We start from the raw sequence: 13,695 nt of genomic DNA, 5'->3' as shown, positions 1-13,695 counted from the left end.
CAGTGGCCATGTGCCGTCGCCAGCTGCTTTTCTAGTTTCTCTGGGGGCATGCATGCCAGAGATTCGTGATCAATGACTTAGGCCAAGCTAAAATATCAAAAATGGCTAGAAAACGGCCTGAACATGGGCTTTGGGTTTCTGGCATTCCGGCATGTGCAGATGCATGCGCGTTCCAGTTTGAGCACTCGGTGCTGAAAAGTTTCTTCCTCCATCACTGACCTAGACTGTTCTAATGTATCAGTCCTCAACTTACAAACACAATTGAGCCCAAAATTTATGTTGCTAATTAAAAAAATTGTTAAGTAAGTTTTGCCCCATTTTACAATCTTTCTTTCCACAGTAGTTAAGTGAATCATTGTGTTATTTATTTATTTATTTGATTTGATTTGATTTGATTTCTATGCTCTGCTTCTCCTGAGACTCAGAGCAGCTCACAACAAAGCAAATACAAAACATACAAGAACTCTAATATTAAAATACAGTGGTACCTCGTCTTACGAAGCCTCTTCTAATGAACTTTTCGACATACGAACCCGATATTTAAGATTTTTTTGCCTCTTCTTCCAAACTATTTTCACCTTACGAACCCAAGCCGCCACCGCTGGGATGCCCCACCTCCGGACTTTCGTTGCCAGCCCAAGCACTAGGATTCCCCTGAGCCTCCTTTCACTGGGAATCCCTGCCTCCGGACCTCTGTTGTCAGCCGAAGCGCCCGTTCTTGTGCTGCTGGGATTTCCCTGAGGCTCCCCTCGCTGGGATTCCCTTAATTTTTGCCGGCACTGCTTTAAATCCCAGTGAGGGAAGCCTCAGGGAAATCCCAGCAGCGCAAGAACAGGCGCTTCGGCTGGCAATGGAAGTCCGGAGGTAGGGATTTCCAGCGGCACAAGGCAAAAAGGGTGAATTTTGGGATGGGGTTGCACATATTATTTGCTTTTACATTGATTCCTATGGGAAACATTGTTTCATCTTACAAACTTTTCTACTTACGAACCTCGTCACAGAATGAATTAAGTTTGTAAGACAAGGGTACCACTGTACTCTAAAAAGCTGAATACAAAAAGCATATAAAAATCCAATTTAATTTATATTCTAAAACCCCAATTCATTTAAAAACCAATCATCCACATTCATACTTTCATATTCAATCATAGGCTGGGGTAGATGTTAAAATTCAGTGGTCCCAGGCCTATCGGCAGAGGTGCCTTTCATAAACTCCTTAAAACCCACCTCTGCCGTCAGGCATGGTTGAATTGAGACATCTCCCCCAGGCCTATATAGTTTATGTATGGTATGCTTGAGTGTATGTTTTTTTTAAAAAAATAATGGGTTTTTAGATATTTTTAAATATTAAATAATAATAATTTTTAGCCATCTATTGATTCCCAAGGATCTGGAATAGGAAGATGATGTAAGCTGTTTCAGGTAAAGTTGTCTTTTGCCATTGATGAATATTATTCGGCCACCTGGATATTCCTGTGTTACGCCTGTCAACTATGAGACAGCCAGTAGGTGGTAGGACTGCAGTAGTTTACTGTAGAATACTGCTATTTATTGCAGAATGTAGGTCCACTGTTTAAATTTAGTGCTTATATTCTGTACATATTTCTTTAGAATATAACTTGGGGGAGAAATACAATAGGGAGAGTCTAAATAAATTAAGTGAAATGTACTGAGCTGTCTTATCAGATTGATATAATCCTGTAAAATGTTGCTGATTCTTCCTTTATGCCACCCTTGCTTGCTGGTGAGTAAACCTGACTGGTAAATTGTGTCAAAATTGTAGCCAGTGGTAAGTTACTGGGAAACCAGAGGAAAGATAAGGATATATAGTACAGTGTTCCCTCGATTTTCGCGGGAGATGTGTTCCGAGACCGCCCGCGAAAGTCGAATTTCCGCGAAGTAGAGATGCGGAAGTAAATACACTATTTTTGGCTATGAACAGTATCCCAAGCCTTCCCTTAACACTTTAAACTCCTAAATTTACAATTCCCCATTCCCTTAGCAACCATTTAGATTATTACTCACCATGTTTATTTATTAAAGTTATTTTAAAAAAATGTTTTTTAAAGGCAGATGAAAGTTTGGCAATGACACATGACATCATCGGGCGGGAAAAACCGTGGTATAGGGGGGGGAAACCGCAAAGTATTTTTTAATTAATATTTTTGAAAAACCGTGGTATAGACGTTCCGCGAAGTTCGAACCTGCAAAAATCGAGGGAACACTGTCTACTACATATTTTGAAGAAGTATCCCTCCAAAAGCACCCCTGATAGCAAAAATAACTTTCAAGCCAAAAGCCCTTAGGAGACAAAAATTTACTTTACAGCCCTATGTTTCTATCATTCTCTGATCATGTCCAGAGTGCCTTTTGTAAAGTCCAGTGTGCAAGGATACATTTTCTTACTCTTTTATCTTACTGCAAGGTTCCCTTGTAGCATATGCATGGCCATAAAAATTAGAACATGTGTTTATTGAGAGAAGGAACAGTGTGGGAGGAAAGGAAATGAAAAGAGGGGAAAAAAATTAGCAAAGCTTGGCTCCAGTCCCTTTTTTCTCTCTCTCAAGTGGTGCTTCTCAACCTCAGCTTCTTAAACTGTGTACATTGCCTGGGGAATTTTGGGATTTGAAGTCCACACAACTTTAAAATGTCTGAGGTTGAGAAATATTATTCTAACAGTCAGATGTTGAAGACTGATGTCCAGATTTGGGGGGGGGGGGGGGGGAGAACCATTGCTCTAACAGTAAGATGTTGAAGCAGAGCCGAGATGTGGAAGGGTGGAGGGAGAATAATTTTATGCCTTTTTGGTGGGTTGCTTTTGTAGAGCTAGGCAAACATCTAAATCATTCTCTTGACAATAGTACTGAAGGGATTTGTCAGTTTTCCTCCCTCCAGGATGTTTGCCAAAGTCCACATTTTTCTACACACCTGACATTTCCTGGTGAACTACATTCCCAAACACTGGAATGGAATAGACTTCTTTATTGGCCAAGTGTGATTGCACACACAAGGAATTTGTCTTGGTGCATATGCTCTCAGTGCACATAAAAGAAAAAGATACATTTGTCAAGAATCATGAGGTACAACACTTAATGATTGTCATGGGGTCACATAAGCAATGAGGAAACAATGTTAATAAAAATCTTAAGGGTACAAGCAACATGTTACAGTCATAGGTTGGATGAAATGGGGGATAGGAATGAATTAAAAAAAAAACAATACTAGTAGTAGTGCAGATTTAGTAAATAGTCTGACCGTGTTGAGGGAATTATTTGTTTAGTAGAGTGATGGCATTTGGGAAAAAACTGTTCTTGTGTCTAGTTGTCTTGGTGTGCAGTGCTCTGTAGCGACGTTTTGAGAGTAGGAGTTGAAACAGTTTATGTCCAGGATGCGAGGGGTCAGTACATATTTTTACTGCCCTCTTTTTGACTCCTGCAGTATACAGGTCCTCAATGGAAGGCAGGTTGACAGCAATTGTTTTTCTGCAGTTCTGATTCTCCTCTGAAGTCTGTGTCGATCTTGTTGGGTTGCAGCACCAAACCAGACAGTTATAGAGGTGCAGTTGACAGACTCAGTGATTCCTCTGTAGAACTGTATCAGCAGCTCCTTGGGCAGTTTGAGCTTCCTGAGTTGGCGCAGAAAGAACATTTTTGTCATGCTTTTTTGATGACGTTTTTGATGTAAGGTGAACATTTTAGGTCTAACCAAACTACGCCCTCGTAAATTTCCAAACCCAAACAAAAAAAGACTCTCCAAACCATCAAGTTACAGTGTTTTCCAAAGTGCATGAGTCGTTAATATGCCTCAGGACATGAATATATTCTGGCCCTGCAAGGATGCAGAGTGGACTCTTTCCTTGTGTCATCCTACTCAACATAATCATTCCGTTGTACAGCCAGAGTTCTTCATCCTTCTCACATAAATACAAAACAATTCAGTGCTGTCTTAAAACCCACTTCCTATTTTCCCACTTAGTTTAGCAGTCCTCCTAATTTTATCTTCTACATAATTCTCCTTTAAAGAAAGCAAAGATGTCCCCATGAGTCCTTGTAAATTAAACCAGAATATGTTGGGTTAAAAATAGTTGTTGGCTGAAAACCATTTGTTTAGTACAGTGATCCCCCGATCATTGCGAGGGTTCCGTTCCAGGACCCCCCGCAATGAGCGGGTTTTCGCGAAGTAGCGCTGCGGAAGTAAAAACACCATCTGCGCATGTGCAGATGGTGTTTTTACTTCCGCCGCAGCAGCGAGGCTTCTCCGCTGACTCCTGGCGAACTTCCCCGCTTTAGGAGTCAGCGGAGAAGCGGCGCACCTGTTTTAAAACGATCGGAGCTGGCCTGGGGGGGCCCCCCAGGCCGGCTGCGACGTTTTAAAACACGTGCGCCGCTTCGCAGCTGTCTCCTGAAGCCGAACGCGGAAGTTAGCGTTCGGCTTCAGGAGACAGCTGCGAAGCGGCGCGCGTGTTTTAAAACGTCGCAGCAGGCCTGGGGGGGGCTTTCCAGCAACCCCCGAGCCCGGGTTGGGGGCTCGGGGGTTGCTGGAAAGCCCCCCCCCAGGCCGGCTCCGATCGTTTTAAAACAGGCGCGTGGCTTCTCCGCTGACTCCTGGCGAACTTCCCGGGCGAAGGGCGGGCGAGCGGCGAACGGCGGGCGAACAGCAGGTGGCCGGGCGAAGGGCGGGCGAACGGCGGGTGGCCGGGTGAACGGCGGGCGAGCGGGTGCTGGGGGGGCTTCGCCCTCCCGCCAGCAAGAGGGGGAATACCCAGGGAAGCTGCCCAGCAGCTGATCTGCCCGGCGCCATCTACGCATGCGTGCCCATAGAAAAAAGGGCACGCATGCGCAGATGGTGTTTTGACTTCCAGGTTGAAAAATCGCAAATTATCCTGTTCGCAATGGTCGGGAACGCAATAACCGGGGGATCACTGTAATTGTTTGAAATTACAATTGGCCCTGAAAAAAAGTGATTTATGACACTTTCTCATACGGCCTCCTAAATATCTCCATAGTCAAATTTGGATGATTGGGAACTGGCATCTATTTACAATGGTTGCAGCATCTCAAGGTCTTTGTCATGGTTTCACGTAACAAACCCAATTGAATCAGGACTCAGAAGCTCCATTCAGGCTTGAAAGATCTTTTATTGAGTAATATAATAATAATAATAAATGTTTATTTATAATGCCCTTTTAACAAAGGGCATAACAGCATGTTAGCAGTAGCACTTTTCAACAGAGCCGGCAAATTGCCCTCAACAATCTGGGTCCTCATTTTACTCACCTTGGAAGGATGGAAGGCTGAGTCAACCTTGAGCCGGTGATGAGATTCGAACCGCTGATCTGCAGATCTAGCAGTCAGCTTTACTGGCCTGCAGTACTGCACTCTACCCATTGCGGCAACTCGGCTCTATACATCGTATCAAGACTTGGAAAAATGAAGCTAGCTCTGACTTCAGCGTACACTTTCCCACACTTCAGAGTAATAAAAATAATAAAAACTCTTCCCGCCCCCCATAGTTGTCTTGGATCAAGTTAACCTATCAGTCCAGCAGTAGTTCCCCCACAGCCTCCGCAGATGTTCATTGCTGTGATCTTGGTTCACATGCTATGTCTGGTCGATGTTTTGTCTACTGGGCTCAAGCACCGCATTCCAGTCCTTTCTAACTCCACCCATACTCCCAAGAGTGGCAACTAAGAAACGAAGCAAAAGGAAATATGACTTTGGCTGAAGTAGTTTCGAAGTTGACCAGGCGGCTCCCCTTTACCTTTAACTCATGCGCTGATAGGTGTCGTAGCACCTCAAATACTGCTCCACTATGGCATTAGCTCGTTCCGCAGCGCCATTTGTACTCAGATGGAAACCCGAGGGTGGAACCAATTGATCTAATGAACTCCCTCCAGAACGTCGCTGTGAACTGGATTCCTTGATCTGATATGATCCTCCTTGGCACTCCGTGTAGATCAGGGGTGGGCAATTAATTTTGCCGCAGGGCCACATGAGAAATTGGGATGGTTTTTTTTAAATCTATCTATCTATCTATCTATCTATCTATCTATCTATCTATCTATCTATCTATCTATCTATTTGTATGCCGCCCCTCTCCGAAGACTCAGGGCGGCTAACAACAATAAAAAAGACAATGTAAACAAATCTAATATTACAAATAATCTAAAAATCCCCAATTTAAAGAACCAATCATACATACAAGCATACCATGTATAAATTCTATAAGCCTAGGGCAGTGATGGGCAACCTTTTGAGCTTGGTGTGTCAAAATTCGCTAAAAAACCGAGCATAACTCGGGTGGTGTGTCACCTTGAGAAAAAACCCATAATTTTGTGATACTTATAGTTTAAATAATAAATATGTATAATTATTTAACTTACCTGCTTAGTGACTTCTTTGTTAATCTGTCAGTTGGTTTCAACTGCGACCTAAATTTCACAGCAACCTAAATTTGGGGCTCAATTGTAATTGCAATTCGAGGACTACCTAATGACATTCATAATCACGATAGTTTCTGACACTGGATTACACTAGGATGGGAAATACGAGGTGAAACGGGATGAACCAGAAACTCAAATATACTGCTCAAGAAAATAAAGGGAACACTTAAACAACACAATATAACTCCAAGTAAATTAAACTTCTGTGAAATCAAACTGCCCACTTAGGAAGCAACACTGATTGACAATCAATTTCACATGTTGTCAGCACATTCAACTTTGTACAGAACAAAGTATTCAATGAGAATATGTCATTCATTCAGATTTAGGATATATTTTTTGAGTGTTCCCTTTATTTTTTTTTACCAGTGTATTTTTTCACAAAGCATGTGTGCACACTTGTGTGCATGCTTGTTTCTCTCTCTCTCGGCGTGTGTGGATTCTTCATATATGAAATGTTGGCGATCTGATCAGGGTGCGTTTCCTCCCTCCCTCTGCCTGTGTCGGAAAAAAATATACTGGAAGCTTCTTGAAACCAAACCCAGCGGAGCCTTATTTTACAAACAAAACGGCTCGTTCCGTCCAGCCCAGTGAGTTTGCCTAGCTCTTCCCCCCTACTGCTACCTCTTCAGCACTGTGCTCACCACAGAAGCGCCTGCCTAGGGCCGGGACCATCTTGCCAAAAGCGCTTCTTCCTCTCCACGAAATAGGCGCATCGCCCCGGCTGAGGAAGAGATGCCACCTCAACGGCATGCACCGCCATCTTATCTATAGGTGTCACTGTCGTGGCTCCTCCCCCTTTCTCCTCCTCCTCCTCTCCCATTCACCCCTACCCCGCCCCGCCTCCCACTGGACTGCGCTTTGCTTGCTCCTTCCCCGCCCTTCCGGCTCTTGCTCTTTCCTGGCTCTCCCCCGCCCCCCTGCTCTCCGCCCCCCGCGGGAGCAGGGTGCCAAACTCAAAGTGCAAGATGGCGCGGAGAACCTCTTCAGCCAGTTGGTGCCCATGCAAGTGAAATGCCAGGGCTGCTAGGAGAGGTGAGGTGCCGGCGTGGCTTTTCTTCCTTCAGCCGCGTGTCACTGAAAGTGGCTACGCGTGTCAGTGCTGACACGCGTGTCATGGGTTCGCCATCACTGGCCTAGGGGGAAGGGAAAATTTCAATTCCCCCATGCCTGACGACAGAGGTGGGTTTTAAGGAGCTTGCGAAAGGCAAGGAGGGCCAGACTAATATAATTAACTCAGTTCTATCCAATACTGTATATTATTGGGTAGAATTGAGTTAATTATATCATAATTATAATTATATATTATATATATTATTATATATTGTATCTTGAACACCCAGTTCTTATCTAGAAAAGTTGGACCGACCTCTGCGGGCCGGTCACAGACAGTGGGCAGGCCGCATCCGGCCCTTGGGCCACATCTTGCCCAGATCTGGTGTAGATGGTAGATGTGACTCAAGAACAGTTTACGAGCTTGTGATCGCCATTTGTGACCTTTCCAGCTGGCTTCCAACAAGCAAAGTCAATGGGGGAAGCTGAATTAGCTAAACAACCAAATGATTCACTTAATAACTGCAGAGATTTGCTTAATATACGTACCATGACAATAATATCACGCATTTCCTCCCACTTATGACTGTATGACTGTAACTTGTTGCTTGTATCCTTAAGATTTTTATTTATATTATTTTCTCATTGCTTATTTGACCCCTATCAATTCAATTCAATTCAATTTATTAGATTTGTATGCCGCCCCTCTCCGAAGACTCGGGGCGGCTCTCAACAATAAAAACACTATAACAATGGAACAAATCTAATAATAAAATTACATTAAAAACCCCCCAACAATTTAAAAACCATACAACACATACATACCAAACATAAAATATAAGAAAGCCTGGGGGAGATGTCTTAATTCCCCCATGCCTGGCGATATAGGTGGGTCTTGAGTAACTTGCGAAAGACAAGGAGGGTGGGGGCTGTTCTAATCTCCGGGGGGAGTTGATTCCAGAGGGCCGGGGCCACCACAGAGAAGGTTCTTCCCCTGGGGCCCACCAAACGACATTGTTTGGTCGACGGGACCCGGAGAAGGCCAACTCTGTGGGACTTTATCGGCCGCTGGGATTCGTGCAGTAGAAGGCGGTTCTGGAGGTATCGTGTTGTATCATCGTGTTATACCTCATGATTCTTGACAAATATATATTTTATTTTATGAGAGCATCTGCACCAAAGACAAATTCCTTGTGTGTCTAATCACACTTGGCCAATAAAGAATTATATTCTATTCTATTCAGTAAGGTAGTAATATGTTAATAAAAATGGCAACAAGGTTGTGAAATCGAGGCACAAATCACTTAACAACTGTCTTGGTAACTTGTCCCAATTGTGGGCGCATGGACTACCTGTGCTTGAATGTGGACTCAGGATGCATGGAGCATTTTCCCTTCTTTTCTTCCTAGTTATCTCAAGATGGCAATCTACACTAAACGGAGTGTAATTATGTAAATTAATGTTTGAATTAGGAAATCCCTAACAAATTGAGGGTATTCTGATAATCCATCAAGAAAATAGTTTTGATATGTGCAAACGATCTTATTGCTAGACAGCCTCAGCCAATCAGACTAAGTAAAATTAGGGGTACGACTCTCAAGGCTTGAGTCTCAGATCTTTCACCTTTGACTTCTTCTGCAATGGGTCCTATTTCGTGACAAGGAATGTTAAAGAAAGTTGCTCTGCTATGCTCAATTGGTATTCCTCTAAAATGCATTCAAGCTGTTTCAAGAGGTTTTAATTACTTTCTTTAACTCATTTGCAGGACAATTTGTTCATGCAGGCAACATATTGGCCACCCAGCGTGTGATTCGGTGGCATCCGGGAGCTCATGTAAGATGTTCTCTTTGTTATTTCAAATACCATTTAATTAAGGCTTCATTCCATTTTTATCAAAGCATCTGTTTCCTTGTCTTTCTCTAAATTATCCTGGAATTAAACATTTTTCATTATGGTCTGTCAAGCCTTTTGGCCTCATTTTTATTATTTTTATCATTTTTCAAGATTCTTTCGAGGCCAGAATAAAGTTCTTTTTTTTATGTCTCTTGCTATAAAAGTGCTGACATTAATAACCAGTAACTGGAACCTCTCTCTCACCCTGATTAGAGTTTCACATTGAACCACCTCTGTATATTTAGTAAAAATTCAGATCCAATATACGGTAGTTAAAATATGAAATACAAGATACTCTGGAAACCCATCCTCATAGCTAGGACCCCCACACACAGTAGAATACCCTGAGGTAAAGAAAGAAGAACATAGGAAAATGGTGCATTGGATGACTGAGCATCGGAGGGGAGGAAAAAATCAAGTTGTGGGAAAAGGAAAATAATTAGGCATTTCTTTACATTGATCCACAGTACATATTTGTATATATTTTTTGTAATCAGCCTTCTAATGAGAAATGCTTGCTTACTCAGAAGCATCTGGGCAGAATGGTATCATATAAAGATGGGCTTCCTGGAGTATTTATTATTATTATTATTATTTATTAGATTTGTATGCCGCCCCTCTCCGGAGACTCGGAGCGGCTCACAACAACAAAACACAGTACAAATCCAATAATTAAAAAATAGTTAAAACCCTTAGTATAAAAACAATCATACACCCCAAACAAACCATACATAAAACGAAACGGCCAGGGGGAGTCAATTTCCCCATGCCAGGCGGCAAAGGTGGGGTTTTAAGGAGTTTGCGAAAGGCAAGGAGGGTGGGGGCAGTCCTGATCTCCGGGGGGAGTTGATTCCAGAGGGTCAGGGCCACCACAGAGAAGGCTCTTCCCGTGGGTCCCGCCAGACAACATTGTTTAGTCGACGGGACCCGGAAAAGGCCAACACTGTGGGACCTAACCGGTCATGCGGCAGAAGGCGGTCCCGGAGGTATTCTAGTCCGATGCCATGAAGGGCTTTATAGGTCATAACCAACACTTTGAATTGTGACCGGAAACTGATGGGCAACCAATGCAGACTGGGAGTGTTGGTGTGACATGAGCGTATCTGGGAAAGCCCATGACTGCTCTTGCAGTTGCATTCTGCACGATCTGGAGTTTCCGAACACTCTTCAAAGGTAGCCCCATGTAGAGAGCATTACAGTAGTCGAGCCTCGAGGTGATGAGGGCATGAGTGACTGAGCAGTGACTCCCAGTCCAGGTAGGGCCGCAACTGGTGCAAACGCCCCCCTTTAAAGAATACCACCTTTAAGACCTAAATTATCTTCAGCCACTTTTGAACATGAAGATATCAGCTGTCACTCAACATTTTAGGCTCACAGGTTGATGTCTTATTTCAGCGGGTATGGAACCAGATTCAGGCTGATTGGGTTCAACTATGATGTTATTAGACTTCCAAAACACACCACCAGGAGCAGGTGCCCACAAAAGCTAGGGACAAGGAGCAATTGGCTTGCAAAGAAACAAATTACTTGCTACATCCCATAAAGCCAGGCATCCTGGGTTACAAATATAAATTCTACCGGAGCAGGGATTCTGCCTTTAATTTGCTGAAATGTCTTTTATTTCTGCTAGTAACTTGACTCCTGCAGTCTCAATTTGACATCTGTACTTTTATTGTGTCATTCTGGTGATAGGGATGTCTTTCTTGCACAAGCAGTTGTGCTTTAATTTAGATCATGATTGGCCAACTATACCAGAGTTTGAGAACTGCTGGCAGTCCCAATGATAGGCACGGCCTGTGCTCTGCTCCAGGGGCTGCTTCTTCCCTTCTTTAATTATGTTAAGATATTCATGAACTGGGAGAGCCAATGGTAACAAGGTCAGCCAATGAATAGGCATAGCAATTCAGTCAGCCAATAGGAGCTAACTACTTCTGAGTCTGTGTAGAGAATCAAAACTGAATTTACGCTTCAGGCTGGATGTGGCTTTAGTCCTCAGTCTCCACTCTGCTCTCTATACTCTACACTCTGTATTCTTCCACTCTGAAATCTGCTGAAATGAAACTACAGTGTTCCCTCGATTTTCGCGGGGGTTACGTTCCAAGACCTCCCGCGAAAGTCGATTTTCCGCGAAGTAGCGGTGCGGAAGTAAAAACACAATTTTTGGCTATGGACAGCCAAAAACTACCCCCACGCACCCTTTTTCAAGGCAGCGCAAGGAGCCAGGCTTGAAATTAGGGCAGGGAGCGACGAAAGTGCGGAGGCCGGCAAAGATTGCTTTGAATGTCGGCTGCCCCCGCCCCCCCCAGCGCCTCGGGCCCCCTCGCCGCTACCGCCCGCCCGCCCGCCCGATCCACCCCTCTCACCGGCTTTCTTGGGACACGGGTCCTCCTGCAGCAGCGCTGGCGGCTACGGCTTCTCGTCCTCCTCATTCGGCCGGTAGCCGCTCTGAGCGCTTTGAGAATGCCCGCCCCGCCCCTCTCACAGTCCCTTAGCTGAGAGCGCTTTCGTCCCAGCTATCAGCGAGGGGGCTGCAGGAGAGGTGGGGGCAGGCGTTCTCACAGAGAGGGAGAGAGAGAGGGAGAAAGAGAGAGAGAGCAAGAGGGGGGAGAGTGGAAGGTAGAGAGAGAGAGAAAAATTATAGAAAAAGGGAGAAAAAAAGAGAAATGAGAAAATGATTGAAGCAGAGAATGACAGGAAAGAAAGAGAAAGAGAGAGAGAAGTGACTCTTGGTGATGACATATGACGTCATCGGGTGGGAAAAACCGTGGAGTATTTTTTAATTAATATTTTTTGAAAAACCGTGGTATAGCCGTTTCGCGAAGATTGAACCCGCGAAAATCGAGGGATCACTGTAATTCCTCCTTGTGTTTACCTATAACTGTTGCTACATTGAAGAACTCTGTGGAATGGTATTGTGAATTCCTTGATTGTTTATAAAAAGGGTTATTGAATCCAGCTGGATCAGTCATCTGTGTGCCCTTCTGATTTTATTTCACAACGAACTTTAATAAATTATGATTCTGTCTTATTGACCCAGGTGGGGATGGGACACAACAAATGGTTGTATGCTCTTGAAGATGGAATTGTGAGGTTCACGAAAGAAGTCTACGTACCGCCTGCCTGTGGCCAGGAAAGCCGAGAAGTCATCTGCCAACTGCCCAAAGGAGCTGTGCTGTATAAAACTTTCATCAATGTTGTTCCTACAGAAGATGTGGGAAGTTTTAAGTTGATCACCATGATCTGAGAGCTACTTTCTGAATGACTTTGGATACATTTCTTCTGCAGCTGGGAACAAAGCAATATTTGGAGCATCTACAGCATATCACACAGAGACATGCTCTTAACATACACCTTTGAGGTGCTGCTGCTGAAATAAAGATCGATAGCATTTTTTCCCCAAAACACAACAGTAGTACTACTGCTGCTCATTTCAGAGGAACCATCTCAAGCGAATTCTTTATTTTTGGGGTAAAAGCTGATGCTGGAGGTGGGTTTCCAATTTAAGACTGTCTTTAAGTATTCTCAACACATTTCATACACCAGTAATTATGTCAACCTGCAGAAATTATTTCTTCCCAACTTCAGCACATCACAATTTGGGTACAGAATGTACACACTGCAATGTCATGATTTGCACATTGTATCAATGTATGCACACAGTAAACTTTTGCAGTGTTGTCTGCTAGGTACCAAACATATGTGCAGCTGCTATAGATGCTGTTTAGTAGGAAGTTCCTATTCCATCCCAGTTTATTGCTTATCCAATGTATCAAGCACTGATCAGTTTTGATAAAAATTAATTTCTTTGGTGTTTGTTTGGCTTAGTGCCGGGATGTCAAGAGCGCTCGGGCCACCACAGATGCCCCCCAACTTGAGTGACTCTTGCCACACTCACCCCAGTCTTCCAAAGTCAACTCCAACCCTGAGGTGGCCCTCAATGAAATAGGAATTTGACATCCTAGCTTAGAGCATGGTGTGGATCCAGCCTGGTGGTATGAAAACCACAGAGTATGGCATTGCATGTGAACTATAGATAATCTTTGGAACCAAGTATAATTTCAGTTCCAGTTATACAGCATATGACTATTTGGGAAGCCTTTATAACAATACATAATTCAAACTTTATTGCAACAAAAGGAGGAAGCAAGGTAACCTGATTGCTTTAGACTACAAACTTGACTTTTATGGTACCTGTGTAGAACTTTTCAATTCTAGATAATTTTTCTGTTAAAGACTCATTACTTTGATATTATTTTACAGTGGTGACTGGTTTTTGCCACTATTAAAAAAGTTACACCCTTAATGTA

At 43.6% G+C, this 13,695-nt stretch overlaps 1 protein-coding gene across 1 annotated transcript in view; it reads left to right on the top strand.

Annotated features, from left to right (window-relative positions):
* MRPL27 (mitochondrial ribosomal protein L27) overlaps window positions 1-13,695 on the top strand; it is a 16,941-nt gene extending 3,246 nt beyond the window's left edge. Inside the window, exons 3-4 of the mRNA XM_070739983.1 lie at window positions 9,261-9,328; window positions 12,426-13,695. Coding sequence (XP_070596084.1) covers window positions 9,261-9,328; window positions 12,426-12,632 — 275 coding nt within the window. The 3' untranslated portion in view covers window positions 12,633-13,695. The remainder of the gene's footprint in view (window positions 1-9,260; window positions 9,329-12,425) is intronic.

The sequence above is a fragment of the Erythrolamprus reginae genome, chromosome 2 (genome assembly GCF_031021105.1).
Source record: "Erythrolamprus reginae isolate rEryReg1 chromosome 2, rEryReg1.hap1, whole genome shotgun sequence".
Classification (NCBI taxonomy): Eukaryota; Metazoa; Chordata; class Lepidosauria; order Squamata; family Dipsadidae; genus Erythrolamprus; species Erythrolamprus reginae.
Note: the sequence above shows the minus strand (reverse complement) of the source record. Positions and strands in the feature narration are given on the sequence as shown.